This window comes from Argiope bruennichi, chromosome X2 (assembly GCF_947563725.1).
Source record: "Argiope bruennichi chromosome X2, qqArgBrue1.1, whole genome shotgun sequence".
Lineage (NCBI taxonomy): Eukaryota > Metazoa > Arthropoda > Arachnida > Araneae > Araneidae > Argiope > Argiope bruennichi.
In genome coordinates, this window is record NC_079163.1 from 67,236,923 (window position 1) to 67,263,068 (window position 26,146).

A 26,146-nucleotide genomic window follows, 5' to 3' on the forward strand; every position below is an offset into this window, starting at 1 on the left:
CCGACTGAGATTGAAATGGGGCAGATCATGGGAAATATCTATCCTTATTTTATTTACTATACATGTTGAACAGATCGACAAATCTAATAAAGAGGGGGTTTGGATCCCCTGATATCTGGTTAGAGATGCATAATCCACGATTTTTTGAATAACAAATAATTTTGCCATTGTTATTTTTAAATATTTGTTCCAAATATCTGTTATTTCAATCATATTATTAATTAAAAATTATTACTTAATATTAAATATAAAATTTATTAATTGTAATTAACACTTAATTTACTAATTTAAATAACGTGTGATTGAATTAATTTATCTATTTCAGCTTACTTCTTAAATTTGATTTTTTTCAAAACTATTTATTTAATTTCTTTATTGGATTAAACCATTTTCTGAAAAATTGGAATTAAATATATATATCATTTCTTTAAATTGTTTACTTTAGTTGCATATTCTGCCAATAGATGACGCCAGCAGTAAATGGAATATATGCAAAGTCAAGTCACAAGCAATTAAAAAGGATTTGTATGAAATAGTGCATCATCAAATGCGAATATCGGAAAGTCAAGGTTACTCTCATGAAGTGGAGCGGCGACTTCACACTTTCCAGTAAAGTCACCGCTCCGATAAATTTCAGTGATATGCAATTCAATGATACGATAATTCCAATAGCCGGTCAGTTCACTTTTCAATCCATTCACAGATTTCTCCTTTTCTGTTTTGTTCGAGAGCTTCTATTGGACAGATCGTATCGATTGTTACTTTGCAGTGAAGTCACCGCTCCGGTAAATTTCAGTGACATCGTATCGATTGTTACTTTCTATCGTGATCCAAAACCTGTAATCGAAATATCACCAGTAAGATCGTATCAAGGATTTGAATCCCACCCCTCTTTGAAAAGTATTGATCACTGGTATTTGTGACTTTTTGATATTGGTTACGTAACAACCGTTCGTAAAATATTCGTCATCTCTATATCTGGTGAACTTGTTCGTATTAAGTAAGCGCATTTGATTAGAGCTAATCCAATCTAAAACCAAGTTAGCATCGGAGGATGTATGATAGCTCCCGAGAGCCGGGTGATGTAAATTGAAATCGCCCAACAACATGAAAGGAGGTGTAATTTGAGATGCAAAAGATTCCAGCCAGGAAGCTTCAAACTTGCCACCAGGTGAATAGAGGTTAATAATTGTAATTGGGAAATCCGAGTTCGGACCAAGCAAAATCTTTAATGCCAAAACCTCCACTTCCGATGGAGGAAGTGCGAGAACGATAAGCTATGCCGGTGTATCCTGACGAACACCCGTAATAAGGCCGCCTCTAGTCGAATTTTGCCTTCCAATACAGTTTTTTTTTAAAGTGAAAATGGGTCCGATGCACTGAGCCAAGGTTCCTGCAATACCAGACACTGGGCAAGAGAAAAAGGGGATTCGAGCAACCACGGGATCTTACGTTTGATCCCCCGGACATTCCATTGAATAAGATGCATTGTGAAGGAAAAAAAAAGGGGGGGGGGAGAAAAAAGAGACTTAACCTATGTCCAATATCTCTTCTTCTCCACTGAGATGATTTATTTCAGCAAGGAAACTTTGCTCAAGAACAAGACCTGGGCTATGAGAATAGCTGTAACCAAAATTTGATTCGAGCAATGCTATTTTATTATTTAAAGAGTCTATAGTCACTTGTTGATTTTCAATTATGTTGCGAAGAGTATTATTCTTTATAAGAATATTTCTCTACTTTTTTGTCACAGTTGTTTTGGATTTCCACGATGAGAGTCACGAACTGGCGGTTCACTTCCTGAAGTTTTAACATTTCATTCCCCTGCGGAATAAGACCAGTTATCAGCTTTGTTTACTCCTGAAGGGCTGATTTGAGGTCCGAAGCTTGTTTGTTGGTATTATCAAGAAGTTGAAGTGGCTAATCACTCTTGACTTTTTGCACGAAAGTTGGCGATGTCATTAATCTCGTTGCTCCCTGAAAAGAGATGTCCTTGTATCTGACCAAATTAATAATTTCTTTTTCTATCGAGTAGAATCGGCAATCCCAATTGAGTGCGTCATGCGTTTCTTCACAACTAAAACATTTAGTGGGTAGAACACATTCCTCAGCATGTGTGCCCCCACAATTTTTACATCTTTTGTTGTTTTCACAACGAAGTTGTGTGTGTCCAAATTTCAGACACTTATAACACACTTTGGGGTTCTCAATAAATTTTGAAACTTTAAATATTATCCGACAAAGCTTTTTTTCTTTTCGGTTAGATTTGCCTATTTCTTCGAATAGCACAATTGAAATGGAATCTGATGCTCCTTTCTTTTTGAACCTCACAGTTCTAGCTGCAATGATATTTTGAACAGAAAGTTCGTTGTTGATATCTACATTGTTCATGTCAATGTCAGCATCGCGAATAATATATTTGGTGACGTTGTTCATATCAATAATTCGGACACAAGCGTTTGGGAAAACTCGTAACAAAGGTGTTCACTTTTTCAACTGAGTTTAGATGGCGCGTAATAAGAGTTAATTTTTTATGTTTATTTAGAAAAAACATATCATCACTTTGAGTTACAATATTTTTATTTCATTAATTTAATCGAATATAGCTCCATTTTAAAGAGGAGAACCATCTCGCTATCGACAATGATAGCACAAATGAACACAATTTTTTAAATTACAAGAGCAACACAATTTAATATTCCTCATTTTGAATCTTCGTTATAGAAATGTGAATGAAAGGATACTAAAAATTTATTTATTTGAAACATATAGTTGTATAACAAGATAATGCTTGAATATTTTTATTTCAGTGTAAGTAAGCTTTCAAATATTTTATTAATGCAAACGTAAGCTATATCATTTTTACTGTAATAACTTCTATATCCTGTAAAAATGATACAGCCTTTTTTTATTTTCATGGCAATAAATAATTTATTCCATTAACAATGTTTGTCATTTAAGAAAAGTCAATCTACATATTTTCTTCAAAATATTTCCTTGATAATCAAATAACAGGAGAAATTAAAAAAAAAAACGCTTGATTTTATTTACTTTTTTATAATACTATTGCATGGAATATTTTTGAATGTACATTTTTTATAAAGATGAAAAGATAGAAATTCTTATTATACAAGCAAAATTTGAGTTCTTTCACATAATTTTCTTATGTATAATATCGTATTTTTTGCAAACATTCTTCAACAATTATATTCTGAAAATGAATTTTCATCAATCTGTATAAGTGCACGAATTTCCCGCACCCGTTTCAATAAAGCGCCTTTCAGCCATAAGGCTCTTAAATCCCTTATAAATACCATAATTTCAAAAAGAAAATGCCTTGCCCATAATGGAATTGACATCCCCATTCCATCTCTCCCCAATTTTAAGACTGTTAATAGGAAGCATTATGAACCACCAGGAACGTTCTTCCTACAATACCGCTTTATCATTCTAGGTCAGCTACCCCTCTACAGAGGAATATTGCAGCTATTCCAACCCCTTCTTCCATCACGTGGAGAAAACTGCAACTCTGAGTGACTCGCAATGGGGAATACCAAGATCCACAGTTTGCAAACGAGAAGAGATGGATCCACACAGTCATTCGTGAGAGAGAATAATAGGGTTCGCACAGTGATTCGCAGCGAAAATATCTGGATCAACACAATTGTTCGCGACAGAAAAACATTCAGATAATGGCGACTTGATTCAGTTCGTTTATTTAGATTATCAGTTCGTTTCGACCCGTTCGTTCACGAGTGATTCATCTCTACTCAGTAGTATGTGAAAAGACTTGAAGTGTATAGCGTATGCGATTACCATAATAAATTTACAAAGTAGTAACTTAGCTAAAAATGATGTTGTTCTTGACCATAATGCACAACGCTGTTATTAGGGACTCCGGAATGCATATGATGATGCTCAGTTCACATATCGCACAGTTGCACGATTGGGGAAAATATTTCGTTAAGGAAGGATTTCACTCGGGATCAATGTTTTTCCGGACGATTCTAGGTGGATAACCAAATAATTCAGCTCGTCAGTGCTTTTTTTTTTTTTTTTTTTTTGAGGGGGAGGGGGAGCTGATCAATGATCATGGACTTCGCGAGAGTTAGCCGCCGAGTTAAGCAATTGCATCAAAACCATGCTTCACATTCCGCACGATATCCTTAGATACTGCAGGACTTCAGTACGATGGAAACTCTATACGTTGTCTGAGAGGCATCTTTATGTTCTTGTATAGAATCTTTCAAATACCACAGGAAAGATGACAGTTACAATTGATGGATCGTCACAATGGATGAAAGTGACCTCGTGGGTAGGCCTGAAACTATAATCTAATGGATGGAAATATCTTGGTCCGCTACGTCCGCAAAAAATTCGTGCAATACGATATCTGAAGATGATGCTCATTGTTTCATTACGGCATTTACGAAGTGATACCACACCACGCTGATACTACATACTACAATTAATTCTTGAGACATCATTTGCGTCCAGCCTTCATTCGACACCGCTTGTTGGTTTCATCTCCAGTTATCTATAATAATGCACGGTATAGCAGTGCGAACGTGGTAGTTTCTTTCCTGCGGCTGTGGCGGCGGTGGCAGATATTGGAATATTCAACATAATCGTCCAATAAAAGTTCGTGTGATCTCTGCCAAAATGAAAGAACCTCTACGATGGGCTCGTTTCAACAGTATGAAGGAGGCTATTCGTGCTATAGATCTATTGTCGCGAGACATCAGCTTAAAAAGGCATGTTAATGATTTAAGTCATTTTCTCGTCATTTGGAAGAAGAATCTTCTGAATTATTCTGATGGAATGTAAGTGTATTCCTCTATGATAATAAAAGCAACTCAGATCTGTCGATATGTTGTCACTATTTGATTTCCAATTTCTACATTTCAGTTTGAAAAGTAAATCTAATATATAAGAAAAATGCTTATAAGCAAAATAAATGATAGTCAAATTCTTTAATAATGCTACCATGTTTTTCTTTCAAACAAATTCTTCGAACAAGCTAATATTTTAGAATTTATACGGTTCTATAACGACGTGATACATGTCTGAACTGTTTCCAACAATATCAAGAATTAAATAAGTATAAACGGTTAAGAAGTTATTATTTTAAATGAATTTAGAATTAAATAGAAATTTGTAAATGAAAATTCGTATTACTTTATTGCTTCAATTTTCAGTAAAAACTCTTATAAAAGTTTATATTTTTATTTCAATAAGTTTTATAAATGTATCAATTTGAAAGCAAGTTTTTTTTCTGCAGAAACTTTTTAAAATTCTAAATGTTTCAACTCTCAAGAGCCAGAAAATTTTTTAATTAATTTTAAAGAATATCAATCATTTAAATTTATTTTTATTGAGATTCTTAAATTACAGAGCAAAAAAAAAAAAAATCTTGCGAACTAGCGCTTAAAAGTTACAGAGGTCTAATATCTAATTTTCTTCAATCACTATATTCCACTGAAAAGAGCTTTTCTTGAATATCTAGAGCAATATTTGTTGTTAAACTTTTGTATGGTGGGGTTTCGGGGCGCTAGAACCTGATTTGCCTATCGACAACAAAGAAGTTTCAAGAATGATTGAATAATAATGTAATTTAAATTAATTTTTAAAATTTCGATTATTGCCTGCCAGTAGCGATATTTATGAAAAATAGCTCATAAAGAATGCATTGTTTTGTTCTACAGACCCTAATAAACAGACTTCAGCTGTACGCATTTCAAAGATAAATGACGTTGATTAATTTACAGTTCAATGATAATTCTCTATTGTGTTACTCTTGAGTGCGTTGTCCTCTTTATATCGTTTTGCTTGATTCCCGATTTATTCCTGCTCATCTCAATGTTTTTAAATTTATACTATACAATACATGTAATCCTAATTTTTAAAGCAGAATCGTGGTCGAAGACAGAGAAAACACTTTAAATTTGAATTTTTAAACTTCGGTGTTTTTTTTTTACATCCACGGAGGCATAATTTATGTAGAAGCAGAAGCGACAAGCACGTCAGCACAGAATAGAGCGAAATGAGGAAAAGCTTAAAAAGGGGGGAAATTATTTTTCCTAGGTCTTACATATACCACGAGATTCTGATAGGGACCTCTTTACACGTGTCGATCCAGACAAGGGGAATCCAGGTATCTTAAAATAATGTGTCTAGCTAGACAGATTTTTATCCCTTCACTCAAAGTGTGGGAACATGTCGATCTCAGCAATTTTGCAGAGCTTCTGTTGCATGAACCAAATAGAAAAGGTGGAATTGGATCAAGAAATATGAGAACATTTTAGAATGAAGTTAATATGGGCTAAATGAAGATGAAACTTTGGAAATTAATTAGAATTGAAATTAGATTTTAAAATATCATTAAATATTATATTATATAATCGTAATAATATTGTATTTTACCATGAGTCGCTTGCTCTAAGCTTCTAACTCATAGTAATTTCCTTTTTCTTTTTAGCGCAAGAGAGTTTTACAAAGAGTAGGCGACGATGGCACGATGTCTTCTATAGAGCAATTAATGAATGGGTGGAGGTATGAAATAAATATGTCAGAGAATTTGTCCCTGTATTTTCATAACTACGCATTGAAAAAGTATAGAAACAGTGAATAATTCCTTTGTGTAATCATCATAAAAAAAGAAGAAGAAATCGGAGAAAAACAATTGTAATGAAGTTGATATCTTTAATTTACGTTTATTTTAGAAACGAAGATGGAATGGGTCCTTAGAAATGTCTGTCGATACATCGCAGTCATTTGTAATGTTTGAGCATATACACTTCCTTATTTTGGTATTTCCAGCAAAATAAGAAAATCATTTTTGAATATTTCTACTTTCTGGGTAACATCCTAAAGTTTTAGACCGTTTTGTCTCTATGTTAAGATTTTTTTTTTCTTTTCTTTACTGCCTCGTTTTCTTTTCCAAATGTTTGTTCACTTTGGTTTGTGGCTGAGGTCAAGACGAAGATTATCCTGGACTTTTCTTTCGTTGGACATCTCATTTTCACTCATTTTTATCATATGAGACATGGCTCTTTCTTTTCTTGAAAATCAGTAATTTGTCAAAATTAATGCTGTTTGGTATATTTAAGGTGATAATGAATACAATAATGAAGAGTTCTTGTATATTCAGTGTTTTCAGCTAAACGCATTTTCAATGTTAAAAATATATTCCAATTAATACTTTACTGAATTATCGTTTTGCTAATATAAATTTCTTGCACATAATCATTGTGAATCGTTTAATGAAATTCAGTTCCTGAAATTTTCCGTGTGGGAATAATGTAAGGCCATTGAATCTGTAACTGTCAGGAGTCAAAATAATATAAAGAGATTAAATATATTTATTAATTCGAAATTAAGGTGCTTGCTAAATAAATATATGTATATGTGCGACATAAGCATGATAGAGATATTTTTTGTACAAGCTTGAAAAGTAATATAATGTAGATATCATGACTTAAATAAAAAAGAAAGTCTAAATTATGTAGTTAAAAATATTAATCTTTAAAAACTACTCATCCAAAAATTCTTGCGCACCTTAATAAATAAAATTAATCGTTCAAAAAATAACTTAAGATGTACTTAAAAATACACAACATCATAAATAAGTAGCAACACGTTACAGCCTAAAAGGCACAGAAAAAATATATTTAAAAATGAAAAATTCCATGCTTTCTTTTAATTTTTATACTGCCTTAAATGATAAATAGTTATGATAAGTTTTTTTAGTGTAATAAAATATGAATGAACGTAGATCTGCATCAGTCTTTAGGCTCTTTACACTTATTGCAGTCTTGCATATCTTCTCTATATTCTTCAACTTGTAGCGTCAAGTCAAAAACACCTAGTTCTTTTCTAATTATACTGGATGCCTTCTTCAAAATTGCAATGGGATTTTCTCCTTTTGCTGCAAAAATACATTTTATTTTAAGACTGTATAAAAGTACTGTTCATTAAAAGAATAAATTTGCACTGATTCGCTTTTTAATAAAATATTTTTAAGTGTACCTATGAAAAAAAAAAGCATCTGTTGTTGAGTTTTGGGGCAATTAAATTTCTGTTTTTGTATTTCTCAGCTGTTAATAACCTACATCAAGTTAAAAAATTTCTTCATATAGTTTTAAAAAAAATACCTTCATGTAATTCTCTTCCATTGTAAACCATGTGAAAGTATCATTTAAAAGAGATGAATGCGAAAATCGGAGATCATTTGAAAATGCAATTAAAAAAAAATTACTTATTTTTCATTTTAAGATAGACAAAAAAATTGCCCTGTAAATTAATTACTTAATTTTGCAGAATAAATCTTCACTCTTTAAGCGCACATGAGATTATCCTAACCTAGCAAACCCAAAAGCTGCCCTTTGATGATGAGCTGCATCAAAAATCAGCATTAAATCTTATACACAAACTTTTCTTAAAACGCGGTTTTGATTTTTTAACGAAAAAGTGTTTTGAATCCATAGTTGTTATTTTACTTTGCTGCTTTCCCAACTGTTGCTTTTGACTTCGTTAACATCTATTACCTATGTAAAGAAACAACAAAATTTTCATCAATCTGTGACTTAAAGGTCTTGAAATTCACTGAACTGAATCGTTATTTGTCAAAATTTACTAATAAACAGTAACAATTCATGAAATGTTCCTCGCTATTAAACATCTTTGGAAAATCTGTCGTTTTGAACAACAGAAGCTTCAAAATAAGATAAGCGAGGTTCCACTGGATTTTTTTTCTTCTTTGTCCAAAGTCCTTTAGTCTACCGGGTGATAATGATTTCAGTTTGTGGTATTTTCGAAAGATTCAAAGATCATACTCTGGTGTTCAAGGTGACTTTGACTTTCTCTAATTGTTTTCTAGTGTTGCATTAAATTTATTCCTGCAGTTGAAAGACTTCATCCTTAAAGAGTTTTGTAAATTTTCCACGACCTCCCTATGCTGTCTTAAACCTTATATACGAATGACTTTGGCTACTAATATTTAGCGTTATTTAGATAAGTTTATGGTCACTGAGAATGAGTTTTTTTCCCTAATATTTTCTATTTGTTGAATAATTGGCTTTATGAGCTGAATAAAAGCGTGCCTTTTAGTGAAGGTAATGATAGGTTATCCTTTCACATTACGTTGTTGGAATGTTCTGCGCCGTTTCCATTGAGGAGATACAAGCCCAAGACAAAATCTTCCATAGCATATCCCTCGTTGTTCAATTGCTTCTATTCATTGCTGAATGCGTAACATCTGAAGCTTGCAATCGCAGCAGTGTAACATTATATACACATGATAACGTTAGTAGGAATGGGATAACTTTAACAGGAGGCAACTGTCCTTTCAGTGCTATTGTTTTCTGACATTTGAACTTGTTATATTTTTCTAACAAATTCTTAATTTATATCATGCGGCAGAGCGAAAAAAAAAATCTGAATTTTCCAAAATGAAATAAAAAAGGCGATTATTTTCTGACTTCAGCATTATGTAACCTGCCTGCATTCCTTAAAATTCCAGTCCCAGTTTATATAAGGTAAAATTAAGTAAGGCAAAATCAAAACAATATTAATACTTATTTTTCCAGATTAGGAATCTGTTAACTGTTTAAATTTTGTTCGACTTTTGTGTTTGAGTCTGAAATTTTAAGTTTTATTCAAAAGACCTTTTAAATATTTGAATGAGAAAAGCAAGCAAGAATTTCTTAGCTCTCTAGAAAAATGAATGCGATATTTTTTGAAAATTACTTGAATAGCTAAAAATAAAATCGAGAATGCTTTTTGTCAATATTTGAATTTTCAGATGTTGACAAAAGACCAAAGTTGAAATAGTCAAACGCTCCTGAAGTAATATGTGAAACTGATTAAAGAAATTGCTTTCATTTTAACTATTTTAACATCCCATTCTTTATTTTGATATTAAGATTTGAAAATTAAATTCTTTCCTATTTTGAAGAATGATCAAGTCAAAGAAAGTCAAGGGAGAAAAAGAAACTAATTTATTTCATAATATAGGAACTAAATACAAGTTTAAAAAACGATTCTGTTATTTCTCAGAAAAATAAAATAATGAACGTTTTGTATATTACATAGGAAAGATGTGTTTGTCTTATTGGTTTGAATTCTATATTCCGTTCTGTGAAATTAAACAATGAGAGTTAAAAAAAAAATGTTCAATATCTCAAAATTTAACGCACTTTTTTTCTTGTAGATAAAAGCGGACTTCATGGTTTTCCTATGCGAATTTTTTTCCAAAAAATTAAATATCCTCAAAATCAAAGCATGTAATGCTACTCAATACAATATGCGAATTCTATCGCTACAATTTTTATATTACGTGGAGAAAAGATTATTCTTTAGAAAATTAAATCTTTCGTCACGTAAGAATATAATGGGTATTACTACAAATCTTTAGTCTACATTGCTTACATTGTAGTTTATCTTGCTCGTAATGTTAATTTTATTGTTTCAAATAATTGTTTATTTTTTTATTTACATTTTATTTGATAGTATAATTCGAATTTCTTAGTTTAGAAATTTTATTTGCATCTTTAAAGATATTTTTTACTAGTTATTCATCTTTTACTGAATTTTTATCATTTCTACTTACAGCTGTGTCATTCGTGTTCTTTTGCTAATTTAAAATCAAATTATATTACTGCTTTCGATTCCATGATTAATTTTATTAATTCAACTTCTGCATTTTAGCAAATACAGTAAAATCTGAACAACAATGCATTTTTTTTTTTTTTTTACTCAAAAAGTTTGTAAAATAATAAAAATCAGAGCTCAAAGTCACAATACGCAGTATAAAGTTCCATGGAATGGTCATGCGCTTTGTAATTTACACTGCAATCACTTACCTATATGTTTAGAAAACCAGCGTATTAAAGTTTGTCACGTGACTCATTTCACATGAATTGACTCCATTGCTGTAAGCAAGCTCTATAGATTTGGAGACTATAGTGTTGCCACACGAATTTTGAAATTACTGATCCGCTTTTAAATCAATTCCGAATTTGTTCCTTTGAATAAAGAAATAACTTAAATGAAATTTTACTGACATAAAACCATGATGTAGGGGAAAAAATTGCATGAATATTTTTCTAGGAGGGAGAAGGAAATTACTGAAGTACTTTTAAATTTATTACGGAAACAAAAGACGATTTCATACTTTCACCAATGTTTCTCTTTGTATTCTACGCTATTGTATTGAAATTTTCTTTCCATTTAGAAACCATTTATTTCCAATTTTGCTTGTTTGATATATATTATATCTGAAGTTAACGATTTGAACGATCATGTAAAATATGTGTTCATTTCATTTGAAAAGTCAAAAATCATTTCATGAATTTCTTATTTGTCAATTTTAATTTATTTGGGAGAACAATTAACCGTTAACTAAATTTAGTTATTAAAGTATCAATTATAAAGTATGTTATTAAACAGAGAAACATACGGAATTCCAACAGATTTAATCGCCCTGTAATCGAAGCTGAAAGTTTATGGTTTGTAACGCGTTTGTTATAATCTCAATTATTTCTTAAAATGGTATTCACTTGATTTCAAAGTTGAAAAAAGCCGATACATTTCGGGTTATTATTTCCATTTCTAATAAATAAATATGTTCTTACCAACTACAATATGAGCGGATAAAGCAGTTTTATCCATACTTAGTGACCAAATTCTCAAATTGTGAACTTTCGCCACACCAGGTATTGTGTAAATAAGTTTCATTACTTCTTGAAAATTCATTCCTCTGGGGCTACCTGCAGGTGAAAAAGGGAAAAAATGAAGAGAATTGAAAAAAAAAAAAATTCAAGATTTTTTGTAAAAATGTAGAATCGTTTTACCTTCCATTAGAACATTCAGGGTTTCCCTTAAGATGGCAAATGTCGTAAACAATACAAGAACAGAAAAGAAAAACGTGCAGATAGGGTCCACAATGACATAATCTTTCTTTACCATGCAAAAATAAGAAATTTCAGTTAATACATATGTATTTAAAATAAGAACAATCATCTGATAGAAATGAGATTTACACAATTATATGTGTGTGTTGATTCACATGGAAAGAAAAAGAGGAGGGGGGCAGCATCAGAGCCATAGAAATGGAAATTAAAACATTTCTTCAGATTGATTTGATTTGATTTGCCGCTAATGGAATTGCTACTTCTTTAACCCTTTCGGCGTCCTCTCTTCAACGAAAATTTCCGTTTCTCGCGAATTAGAACAAACAAAAACTCAAACAAGTAAACATTTACAAAGCGTTTTAAAAGTTTTAAAATGTACAAGAAAGCTTGAAGCGCATTACGGCCGCCCTGCAGAAGTTTCACTGGAACGCGCTAGACGCGTCAGAGACGACGAAGAGGTTAATTAATCTGAAAAATTGAGGATATTGTGAGCAATTTAAACGCCAAACTTATTTTTTAAACACGCAATACATCCTTTAAATTAATTTTCACAGCAGATTTATTTTAAATTATTTAATTTTCTTGAAAACCGCAGATACATACCCTGTAATAAATAACGATTGCAGCTATTAAAACTCCTAGACTTTGAATGAAATCACCCACAACGTGGATAAAAGCAGCACGAACGTTGATGTTATCTTTTCCTGCTCCATTATGACTGTGACCATGTTTAGGTGTATCGCCCCCATGACTGTGTCCATGAGAAACGCCACCTGCTTGCAGTGCAACGCCCATTCTGAAAGAAAAGAAAATAAATGGAATACATTACATAGGATGATGCAAAGGATTAAGAAAGTTTTTGAGTGAAGACCAAAAAGAATTTTTCATAATAATATATTCTTGGAAATATAATGCGTGTGCTCGAAGATGGTGCTCGATTTCAAGTGAGTTGATATACGCAATTCATGAAGAATCTGTTTAATAAAGCTGCAAGCTCACTGTTAGATTCCATTACAATAAGCACACTTCATTTGCTTGATGAGTAGAGGTGGCGCAGAATAGGACGAATAGCATGGAAAATATTGCCGCACATTTACCAATTACACTCATTTCCATTAATTAAGGATAATGCAAATAAAGTTTCAGAGACAAAACAAACACGACTTATTCATAAAGCTCATTTATTAAAAAAGATAAAGAGCAAAAATGATGGTGTGTATATGATACCATAAAAACTGCAAGTTTTGTTCCCTGGAGCAAATAAAAAATATCTCTTTCACAAACTTAACTTTACATGGTTGGTTTGATGTTTAATACATTGTATGGCTCCCAGTCCATACAACGTCGTCGTATGCTGAATATCAAATTATCGAGCTGATCTTGGGGAAGTTTACTCCACTCAGCAGACAATTTTCTCTGAAGTTCCAGCACGCATGTAGGATGTGGTTAATGGCTGCAACTCGTCCGTCAACCATACTGTATCAGATTCAAGTCAAATGAGAATGCTGACCATTCCATACGGATGATATTCTCAGATTGAAGAGATTCGTTTACGATGTTTGCAGAGCGAGGACGGCCGTTGTCATCCATAAATTCTGCTCCCATTGCATCCCTAAACAAATGTACATGTTTTTCCAGAACGGCCAGTCATGGTTCCGATTTGAACATGTTCTTGATCCTAGTATAATTCCACCCTCAAACGAGCAATCTTGCACCATCGTTATGGTGTCGTTCAGTGATGTTCTCATGGTGGTAACAGTAATTGGCATTCTCAATACGAAAGTCCGAAGTGAATCAGATAGCAAGCTAAACTGGTCTCGTCGTAAAACATCACACGAACCTAATGTGACGATGTCCACATTTCATGTTCTCTACTCCATGCTAACCGCTGGCGACAGTTATTTGCCGTGACTGATAGGCCTGAGAGTATGTAAACTTATATGTCCCCCACGACTGTGCTTAGTTTGTCTTGAAAGTGTTATAACCGTGGCTAAAGATAGCTGACGAGGCAGGTCTGATGCTGTGCTCCATCTGCTTCTTTTGGCAGTTAATGCCAAAAACCAGTCGTCATTCGGCATTGTAACTCGATAGTGACCTGTATTGTAATATCTACTAACATCATGGAATCGTCGCCAAAGACTAAAGATGACACTTTGTGCGATTCCAAGTTCCTCGTATATTTCCATCCGAGTACGCCCAGATTCCAGACGGCCGACAATTTCATCCAATTCCATATCCATAAAATCATCCATATCCAAAAAATCATCCATATCCGTCCTCTGTGTCATAACTATTCATTTATGGCACTGATCAGTTTACAGAATGCCTATGAATAATTTTACTTCTTTGTCACCATTCCTTATATACACCTCTCATACACTCTCGTCCTGTGACATATTATCGGCGTCATATGGTGACCTGCTGTGATTTGCATATTATTCTTGAAGATGTGTGTGATAATTCTGCAAGTAAAATTTTTACTTTAAAGTTCGATTTCCGAGATATTCTAAATTATAATTAATTTATGGACATGGGTGTATACTGGAGAGTAGTTCGTTAAAAGTAAGGATGATATTGGTATGCGAATATCAAAAACATTTTGGTATGTTGTTTTTGAATGAAAATTGACAGGAAAGATATATTTTAACATAATATTTATTGTCTAGCATAATATATCTAAATTGCTATATGCGTCATGAAGAGTTAAGAAATGCAGTGATAATACATGATAAAGAAATGGCTTAAAACGCTTTACAGAAAAGATAATCGGAACCAAAGCAACCAAATTTGGCACGTAGTTACTTCTTGGGAAGAAAGTGCCGTTATAATTAAATTGCAAGTATTTGAAGAGTTCTAGAAAAATAACTGTTTGGAATATGTTAAAAAGTAATTGGTATTTGTAATGCTTGCATCTCGGGAAATAAAATACTCGATAATAAAAAATAAAAAAAGGAAATTTTTATTTCTCGGTAAGTGGTACTATTCTCAATATTCGAAGCCTTCAAGTCCGGTTAAATGTTGTAGAATCAAGAAGTTTGATTCACACAGTAATACCTTTTGTTTCCTGGTGAACTTCTAGGACATATCTAGTAATGTTGCTTTTTAAATCAACAATAAAATTATGTTTATCTTTATATTCGTGGTCTCTAAATTCAAATGAGGTGAAGAGGGTGGCCAAGCATTTCAGAGACAACTGCTAATTATGCGATATTAATCAAAAACTTGATGAATCAGTTATTTAACAGACTGAACAACATGAGATGGGGCTCCATATTGCATAAATATTGTTGAATTTAGCCATTTTCTTTCTTGCATAGCAGAGATCGCCTTGTTTTCTAACATTTTACTGTAACTTATACCTGTTACGATACAGAGAACAAACCCTATTTGTATAAGATTTTTAGAAAAGAAAGGACCCAATAATAAAGTCAAAAATTATTCAACAGTGAATTGTAACAAATGTTGAATGTAAAGATTTTCTAAAAATAGCATGCTGGTTGGATGAGTCCCATATCCTAAAATTCTATGCTGACTTGTCCCTATAAAAGGAAACGTATTTCATCAGTCCAAAATTTTTCGAATCCATGATTCATCATTAACTCTAGAAGGAATGAAGTTGGCAAAATCATTCTTTATTGTGGTTCACCGGTTTGCAAGTACTGCAGAATTTTAATTTTGTAGGAGTAATGTTGCAAAATGTAACAATATTCTTCTCACGGTCGTTCATGGTATTTATCCGATTCTTGCTATAATTTTGTTTTTCTTATTACTTTAAAGGCAAAATGTTCTTAAAATTGAAATGGCAGGTATTTTGACATAATTTTAAAAGAAAAAAGGCTTTAATAAGTTACAGCAAAGAATGAAAATTAATAATAAAAAATTTATAGTACTATATTTTTTATACAATAAAAAATTTTAACAAAATTTCTATTTATTGTACAATTCTTTTCCCCATGCTGTAAACATTACAAATACTAAGTTTCTTCAAATATTTACACGAAATATTTTTTTTCTGCTTCCTTTAAACATTTGCACCTTATATATAACCGTCCTATATATACTTATTAAGATATTTTTTTAAATTTTACATTACAATTTTAATTAAAAATTAATATTTTAGTCTTTTTTCATTAATTTTAAAAACATGTAATTACACAATATTAAACATTAAATTTTACTACTGTTAATTTTATTAATATTATTATTATTTATTAAAATTTATTTTTCATTAAATTTTAATAAAAGTAATTTTAAGTATAATTTTCAACAATATTTTTCATTGTTTTAGTTATTAAATTTATACTGACGCTGTTTTCTAGGATATTAAATACAGGACTGTGGACGCGATATTGCAGCTATTTAATTAAGAGCTCCATTTTAAAATCGATATGACAAATCAATTCTAAAACATTATATTATATTATGACATTTCGGATTAAAAGTTCAAAACATCCTCTATTTAAAATTTGTGATAAACAATGCAAAACTAAAAAGAAAGAGTAAATAAGTTTAAGAAATTAAGCAATTATAGTAAAAAATTAGTTACCTTTGAAAGTAGCAATTTCAGTAATTAAGTGCACAACTTTAATAGATACATAGACAGCACTTAAAAGAATTGTACTCAGTTATACTAATTCAAAATAATTAATAAATATCTCGTCAAATGTGTTCAAAGTACTTTTTTAGTAAAAGATTTTTTTCATTGAATGCATCATAAAGAAATAAAACCCACGAGCGTTTCACAGGCCTTAGAACATCATACAACAAAGGGTACTTATAAAGTAAATGCAATTCAAAAGAAAGTATTATTTTGCATTTATTAATTTTAACGCTGTGTTAGAAGAAATTTGAATTAAGACAATATTTTAAACTTTTGCAGCCAGATGTCTGCTTTTAGATGCCATTCTATAGCCTGTTCACCCAGTCGAAAGAACGAAACCAAATAAAAACGTGGCGATGATTAAACATCTGGCACTTTGCCAGGAACGTCAAGTATAACATTCTTTAGACAGCCTGAGCTTCTGCTTTAATTTGTTCTGTCGTTGACTTCTGAAATTGATAATTGATTTTTTTTTTTTTTTTTTTTTTTGATATTTTATATTGATGGATGAAGGCTTTATTTATTCGAATCCAATAAAAGTAAAGATTAACATGAAGACATGAATTCCGAAATGTTTGAAAAGTGGTTGCTGCTATTTTAGTTTGACTCGGAGATAACTGTGTAATTGCAATAGACAATGCTTCTTACCATTCTAGAAAAGCAGAGAAAATACCGAATACTTCATGGAGAAAACAACAAATTGTCGATTGGCTTTTAACAAAAATGTCGCTCTTGAGGATCAAATGTTAAAAGCAAAACTATTGTAATTAGAGAAACAAAATACAAGTACATATGAAAAATATGCAGTAGATGGCAAAAGCTCAAAATAAAACTGTCTCGCGATTACCTCCGTACCATTGTGAGCTTAATCCTATCGAAATGATTTGGGTACAAGTTAGGAACTTCATTGCGAAAGAAAGCAAAGCATTTAAAATGGTCGAGGTAAAAAAATTATCGCATTCAATTAGCAGCAGAATTGGCGTTCAAAAAAGGAACAAAATGCATCGAATATGTAACCAATGTAGTAGAGAAACAAATATGGGATTTAATCACTACTATAGAAAACAAAGTAGATTCAGTGATAATTATATCTCACTCGAATTCTTCATCTTCTGAAAGTGATTACTGAGGTAAGTGCTTTAAAATTTATCCCAAATGAGTAATTGTGCAAAAATAAGAGAAAGAAAAGAATTCGCTGAATTAGGGATGTAAGGCAAAAATGTAGCTCTTTCTCAACCCATGTGTTTACTTTCGTTCTCTCGACTCGGCCAACGGACTATAGACGGTGTATCAATTATATATTTTTTTATTTGGATAGTTCCAAAAATACCCAACGGAATTTAAGAAGTCGATGATTATTTATCGAAAAATGTCAATGTATATGTTAATGAGAATCTTACCAACTCGGCATTCTACAGAATACTAGAGCCAGTTTATAGAATACCAAATTCTAGTTGTCAAAGTATGAAATTTTCACACATTTATAGAAGTATTTCATGCATTTCTAAGGTATTCTATTGAATGCAGAATGGCGAAACGACAAAGTATGAAATATGCCTATGATGACTGTATTACTTTTTATCTTTACTTGTTATAAAATTAAGAGTGTATCCGTCCATGTGTTCAAGCTCTACAGGTTAGACCGTTTGATCTAGAGTTATCAGACTTGGTACTATGGAAATGGATACCATAGAATGATTTTTTGAATTTTATTTAGGATTTTAATTAAAAATTAAAGCAGTTTTGAAATTTATTGATGATAACTTTTTAAAATATTACAGTACAAAAATAATTTTCACTTTATCTTAAAATTCAAAGAATTATCCTTTTAATAATATTTATTATTTTGCTCATATGTAGTTACATTTATGTATTTTTTGTAGGAAATATTCTGTTGAATTACAGAATTTTAAATTTATATATAGACCCTCGGTCCTATAAGTTATTTAATATTCTTGAAACACTAATAGAAGAAGTTTCCTTTGTTTGCGACAAAAATTGTTTTGAATTATGAAAAATGTGAATATCACTTTATAAAAATACGCAATTTTAGATCACTCAATTGATTACTTCGAGAAAATACGCCTATCAGTGTTCGGAGTTTATATAAGGCTGATTGGTCTAAAATAATGAAATTGTTTATTGCCCTAAAATAATGACAAAATAAGTAAAATTATTTACGTTATTTGAATCGCTTTATAATTAAGATTAAAAATTGAATCTTATGATACATCAGTAACTTTTTTTATCGATTAATACTTTGTAATATTTTATAAGTTATAAAAAACATTCTGTAGCACACATAAAATTTCAATATTGAACGATTCTACTTTCTGTACTAGTATTTTTTTTAAATGTTTGGTTTCAGTAATTTTTTAATTAATTGAAGTTCAGTCATTTCCTTCTCAAATTTAAATTCACATTTTAGGGGAGATGACAGAAAATTAAAGGAATACATAGTACAATGTACAGAACAGTGTTAGGCATCTATAATAGTATGAGTTATATGATTATCAAAATTTAAAGCTTAAAAATATTTTGCTAAGGAAGTCATTAAGACAAAGATACGTAAATTTAAATGAACATTTTACAATCATTAATCCCAGTACATCGGTTGATCGCCAAAAACGGTTATTAAGGGAAAAAATTGTGCAAAAGGGTCAATTCAAAATAAAATTATTTGCATTCTTGGTACAACAAGTAGGTTCATATTTGGTTTTTCTTTAAGGCATAAAATTTTTTTGGCACAACCTTTATTCAAAATGTGTAAAATAAAAATTAATCTTTAATGGTATTCTTTCATTATTTTTTTTAAATAATTTTATTTTTGGGGATGAGCGTTTCTTAAATAATAGCCTTATCATGACTTTTCCCATACGTAGCCTAAACAGAATTTGACTTTCTATAGAATGCTTAGTAAATATCTATATTAATCGTCTCATTTTATACTTTATCTAGAGCCGTCAGGCATTTTATAGAATGCTGGCGTTTCCTACTTTACCGATAACATATACAATTATCTGTATATTTTACTCTTGGAAACAGTAAAATGAGCACTTGTCTTCATTGAATTGTGCATCTAATTACTTCCTTGAGTGCAAATAATCAGCATTAGGAGGGAAGTCAAGTAACAAAAGTCCGAATTACTCTTATTTATTAGTATTAATAAATAAATAAATAATGAATAGAAAGACATTTTAAAAAATAAATTATTTGAAATTATAATAGAACATTTTTATTCAATTTTTAAAATTCAATAAATACGTGGTTGTATTTTATTATAGAAACAGTATACAGCACTTTTAGTGTAATCATTTCACAATGTGGTTTCAAAAAAAGTACAACCAGCCTGCAAAAATGTATAAATTATTAAAAGTGGGATATTTTTTTATTGTATTTTTGATGAAAGGCATTTTACAAGTGTTCGAATAAACGGTCTTAAAATATTCAGTTATTATCTAAAAATATTTAGTTATTCAGTAGCAATTTTCTATAGAAGTATCAGTACTAGTTTTTAATAAAGTTGAGATGATTTTAAATTTTCATAAAAAAGAAATTCGTCTTTCTCTCAATAAACAATACATACAGTCAAAATCGTCGCATTCTATGCAAAAGTACATACTTTTTTGTGAATATACGTATATGCGGTGCACCAAAGCCAGACGCCTTTCAAGAAGTTTGGAGAGGCCTTTTATCCAACATTACGTCCTATTAAGAGTCATCGCCACAGTTGCTTAGAATTGTGCTGTTTTAGAAAATTTGGGATCAAGAATACAATGAACTCTTTCTGAAACCGATTACTAGTGCTAGTGGAAACGATGGTCATTTCGGTGAATAATTGCTTTAACTCACACTAAAGATTCAAAAAGTTAACTGTATGAGGCAGGATTAGAATAGAATAGAATTTATATTTAGAATTTACATATAGTTGTTTTCTTATTTTCTTTTCCCTTATACTTATTTTTCTTGTTTTGTATAATATTTAATGAGTAAGAGCAAATCTTCACAGGAAATAGGGTTCAGGGGTCACAAGAATTTCTTCAGTGTAAATTTTCACTTTGGAGTTGAGTCTCATTTTTTATCTCTTCTCTCTCTCTCTTACAAGTAGCGACTTATCTTTGGTACGCTATTATAATGCAGAATGAAAGCAAAAATTCATGTAAAACAGCTTCATATTTCCCTTTTCCTATTTTCGATGCAAGTTGAGAAACAATAACAAATTTCTAGTAATAGTTTAGTTAAGTTATATTACTGACCCGTTCAGAAACCACATGGAAATTAGTTTGGTTTTTACCTCATAATTTTGAACCGTAGTCTGCTAAATAGGAAGTACTTTTAGCTAAAAGAATTTTTTCAAACTTCTACTTCCTACAAGCGCATTGGATTTGGTGCACTGCATATCTATAAAGTAAACACTTTTATTAAGAATAAGTTTCCGACAGAATACGTCATCATTTGAAAGAAAAACTTTTTTTTTCCCCAGAAAACTGGAAAATCAATTCAAATTTAATAAGAAAAAGTACTCATACTTCTGATAAAATATTAAATATTGTTACTCATTTTGGGCCGATTTTTTTTCTCTACAACTTTGAAGTACTCATATTTATTAGTACTCATATTTAAGTACCTATCCTATGATAGAATATTGAATTTTTTTTTAGCAAAATTATACATACACTGTTTGAAAGATTTGTTTTGTAACAATATCTAGTTTCATCATTTTTTTTATGTCTTTTTTTTTTTTTTTTGCATTATTAGCATGCACACGTGATTTTTCTGTCTCTAAGTTCATATATAATTCTGACATGTTTTATAAATTGTTTAGCGTCATTTTAAAATTTCTCAAACTTTTCGAATTATTTATAAGCAAGAAATGTTAGTATCAATGAACACAGCATATTGAAAATTAATAGAGTTTTCCAAATGGAGTTTCGACAAACAAAATTAATTGCTGATAATGAATATCATTTATTTAAATATCAAGTGATCTGAAAATCAACATATTTAAAAAAGCATTTTAAACTTCTTTAACAAAATCATTGCATAAAATATTTTTAATCTATGTTCTGAACATTTCTGTTATTAATGGAAAGATTTATGAAATGTATTGCAATTGAGTGTAAACTTTCATGATATGAAAGTAACATAGCTTTACAAATTTCATAAAAATAAGGCAGTGTCAAAGGAGTGAACAGGAATTTCATTTAAACAAGGAAAATCCAAATCTTCAATTGTTAAAAAAAAAAAAAAAGATGTAATTTTTTTTTCAGTTTTATACTTTATTCTTCCATTACATTAAATATAATTAACTAAAATAAAGGGCTGGTATTGGTCTAGTAATAGTATTCTTTTATTTTCTATTGAATGTGTGTTAACGCAAGTATGTCTTAATAAAATTAATAAAGAAAAGAATGTATGAAAATACTTACATAATGTTTACTCCAACACCAACTGCTGCAGTTATCAGCATGATTTCAGCATCTATTTCATATTCTTCGTTTATTATTCTTTGAGCAGCCATGTATACCAAAACACCAGTAACAACCCAAATAAGTAAAACAGACGTCAAGGCTCCAATTACCTCTGCGAAATAAAAGAGAAACAGAGAATTTACTAATTTTTTTTAAAAAAATTAATCACTGACATTTAATATGAAACTATTTTACATTTAATAGCAGTTCAATTATTTTTTTTTTGTCCAAAAGGATTTCTCCACGAATGTGAGGACGATTCTTTTCTCTTTCATGTAGCGATGATTTCCGATTTTACGAAAACAAAAAGATCTTAATTTTGAATCGCAGTGGAAAAAACATCACCTATGGATAAAAGGAGCAATTTTCTCGTAGACAGAATATTTTCCAATTGCGTTGAATCCAGATCAAAGATTCTACTAGTATTTGATTGATAGTAATGATAAATAATAAATAGTAAATGATCATACATAGTAGCGAGGTGAATGGTTCGCGAGCTGCTCGCTTGCCATTCGAGAATATACTTTTCACGACAAATCTAACCATTGGAGCGAGGCGAACACAACGCGGACTATCAGTCTTACCCTTTTCTTACAAGTCGTCAATGGAGAAAAAGAAAAGGGTTGGGGTCTTTAGAAGCCCTTGGTTTGCCAATTTAGCAGCTCACTGCGAAGGCTTATATTAATCCTGTTTGATACGCTACAGAATACATAGGATCATGTCAGCAATAGCAATCCAAGCATTTTTCATAGAATTCAGTTCTATATTCAAAGCTTTCTTGTTCATTAACATTTATTAGTAAGAGATCGTTTTAGAAACCGAGTCAATAACAGGGATTTCTTTAAAAATTGTGCCAAGAAATAATAGTTTATATCATTGATAGATTTTGATTAGTGACAACACAAAACAAAGATACTTTATGAAATAACATTCTTTATAATTTAAGTCAAAGTTTTAGGAATCTGAAAAAACATAACTGAATGCAAGCAAGACTAACATGCTAAGAGATATCCTACCTGCTCTGTACCAGCCAAAACTCATTCTTTTCGTAGCTGGTCTTGAAGCAACCCAAATAGCCATTAGACTTATCATAAAACTGGCAAAATCTGTTAGTAAATGAGCAGCATCAGTAGCAATAGCTAAACTGTTTGCTAAAATGCCACCTAAGAAAAGAAAAAGAAAAAAGGAAAAGAAATTTTAACAATATTTATTTTTAAATTATTAAAAAGATTTTCAATTTTATTTACTCCTATATCACAGTTGATTAAAAAATAGTTTAGCCATCAATAGTTTAGTTTTTATGAGACTACCAAGGGGAGGGCCCGAAATTGAAAATTCAGTTCGAGGAGAGATTTAGTATAATGATAATATACATTTAGAATGTTCACTCACGAAAATATTAAAGCGCAACAGCTAGTCAATTTCGAGAAAATAGCCCTCAAACTTCCTGCATAGCTTATATACTAATAATGTATAGCCGTCGCCGAAGCGCATATAGTGTAGCGGTTAAGGCATTGGCGTAGCTTTCGGGAGACCCGTGTTCGATCCTAAATTAGCCTCTTTTTTTTGCTTTTTTAAATATTTTTTTCTAATTTATTTCAGATTAATTTTAAAATTTACTAATGGTATTAATTAATGTTTTTTTTTTCATTTTTTATGCAAAAGTAAATATTTAATCTAATTTTTGGATTGAAATTCAATTTTTAGAAGAAAAATTATAAATGCGAATAGATTTTTCTTAATTATTCAAAATTACTTAAATTAACATTTTAAAGATTGTTTCAATTAATATGATACTAATCTTTATAGAGAAAAATATCTTTTCACTTAATACCTGAATTATAATTTTTTTTAAATAATTAAGATATGAATGAGGTTCTTTTAAAAAATTATTTAAATAAAATTACAGACAGTTTTAATTAATATGTAACAATTTTATCAATCAAATACGAATGTTTTTAAAATAAATCTCCCTCAAAAATAAATATTTATTGACTTAATACTTGACTTATAATTTTATTTTTAAGCAGGAAAAATAATTACATATATAACTTAAATTATGATAAATATTAATTAAATTACTGACATCATAAAAATATTTCATTAATTTTGTTATTACATACAAGAAACAGAATAGTAATTATCATAAAAACATTTCATACAAGTTAGATATATTTTGACATCTTGCAAAATCCATAAATAATGATTATCCATAAGAGAAACCTTAAAGGAATCGATAAAAAAAAAAATCATTTACTTTCAAAAAGTATTTGTTTTTGGTCAGAAAATCGGACAGCGCACAAAGCATATCGTATGTTACTAAAAATTTTGAACCATCTGCCTATTTACTTCATAACTTAACACCTGCTTTCTACTTTTTCTTTTTAAATATCAACATTTTGAATGTTTTCCGATATAATTTTATTTATTTCAGCTGCTCTCGTTAATTCCCGATATAAATACTGCTTCATTGAGTTATAACAAATAGTTTATCTTTATTAAAATCCAAAAATTTAAAACTTTTATTGATTTTAAGATTAAAAAGAATTATTTGAAATATTTTTATTGTTAAAATAATTATAAATATAATTTTAACATTTGAAAATTAAATTATAATTCAAGAACAATATACATGAACATAATTATTCTTCTTTTAAAAAATAACTTATGCATTAAGAGAAAACGTATTTATTTTTTCCAAAAAAACAACAGTAGAGAATCATATTAATTGAAATCATCTTTAAACTGTTAATTTAAGTAATTCTGAATATTTTTTTAAAAATGCATTCATACTAATAATTATGTTTCTTCTAAAAATTAAATTATAATCCAAGAATTAGGCGAATAAATATTTATTTTTGAATAAAAAATATTAATTTAAACTGTTTATAAACTGTTAAATTAATCTGAAATGAATTAGGAAAAAAAGGCAAAAAATGCCAGCCCCGGATAGAACCCAGGTCTCCTGAATGCTACGCCAATGCCTTAACCACTATACTCGCACCGCTGCAATAGCTACACATTATTAGTATATAAGCTATGCAGAAAGTGTAAGGCCCATTTTCTCGAAATTGATTGGCCATTGCGCCTTAATGTTTTCGTGAATAGACATTTTAAATGTATACTACCGTTATAATAAATCTCATCCCGAATTGAATTTTCAACCTCGTGCCCTCTCCTTGTAAGTGAAAGAATTCATTTCACAAGATAGAAAGAGTCCAAATAAAACTTTTTTGAAGCCTCATTTATTGAAAATATCGTCCTGTAATTTGTCTTTTAGTTTATGAATTCACCATGGTGAATAAACTAAAACTATGATTTTCTTTGATACACTCATGGTTTTATCACAGGTTATACTCTTTCGTAGACTGATACAGAATATTGATAGTGACTACATTTGTTGCTTTATGTGCTATAATAATAAAATTAGATCAGTGCATGCATAAACTGTTTCAAATATAAATAAAATCTATATCCGAATGGATGAATCTAATACATTTTTTTCGATTCATTTACCATATGTATCTGTTTTCAACGATCAGTTTTTCATGATTATTGAATTTAGGAATGTTACATATTGGTTAACTGTTTCATAGAAAATCAGCTTTATTTTTCGTAACGGCTAAGAAGCGTGCATTAGTGTTGGATTAAATGAAAAGGATTAACCTTTTACACTTGGATGCCCCCTTTTAGGCACTATTCAAGAACGGTGCATCATTTTGACATTAATTATTTTTTAACTTTGATTGCTAAAAATACCTGCAGAGTGGCAAGAAGATGAATTCATTTTCCAGGAAATTCAACTTAAAACAATTATATATATTTTTCGAAGCAGCAAACAAATCTCTGTATTAGATGAATAATTATGCATCATTTACTTTTTTTTGAGTTCAAAGGGTTAAATATGAGCGATGAAATTTCCCACTTCAACAGAAGACAAACAATATTTTGCTTAATATAGAGGGTATTCTGGAGATTTCGTTTATGCACAGTTATAAAAAAAGAATATTTGAAAATAATTCGATAAGTTACGGATGAATCTGGTAGTTTTAAATCATGATCCGATGACAGATGAACCGATTTTCTTACTCTTTAAATTTCTTCAACCCATATTTTAGCATGCGAATTTTTTTTTTTTATTTACGGAGAATCCAGAAAAGCTT

General features: G+C 30.3%; 1 protein-coding gene across 3 annotated transcripts in view; it reads right to left on the reverse strand.

The window, feature by feature from the left end:
* Nucleotides 1-7,639: 7,639 nt before the first annotated feature.
* LOC129960145 (proton-coupled zinc antiporter SLC30A2-like) overlaps nucleotides 7,640-26,146 on the reverse strand; it is a 60,405-nt gene continuing 41,898 nt past the window's right edge. For all 3 annotated transcript variants that reach the window (XM_056073323.1, XM_056073324.1, XM_056073325.1), the window contains 6 exons: nucleotides 23,000-23,146; nucleotides 21,942-22,095; nucleotides 12,516-12,708; nucleotides 11,853-11,958; nucleotides 11,634-11,768; nucleotides 7,640-7,927 (listed from right to left, as the gene is read on the reverse strand). In XM_056073323.1, the coding sequence (XP_055929298.1) occupies nucleotides 7,782-7,927; nucleotides 11,634-11,768; nucleotides 11,853-11,958; nucleotides 12,516-12,708; nucleotides 21,942-22,095; nucleotides 23,000-23,146 (881 nt within the window). In that variant the 3' untranslated portion in view covers nucleotides 7,640-7,781. The remainder of the gene's footprint in view (nucleotides 7,928-11,633; nucleotides 11,769-11,852; nucleotides 11,959-12,515; nucleotides 12,709-21,941; nucleotides 22,096-22,999; nucleotides 23,147-26,146) is intronic.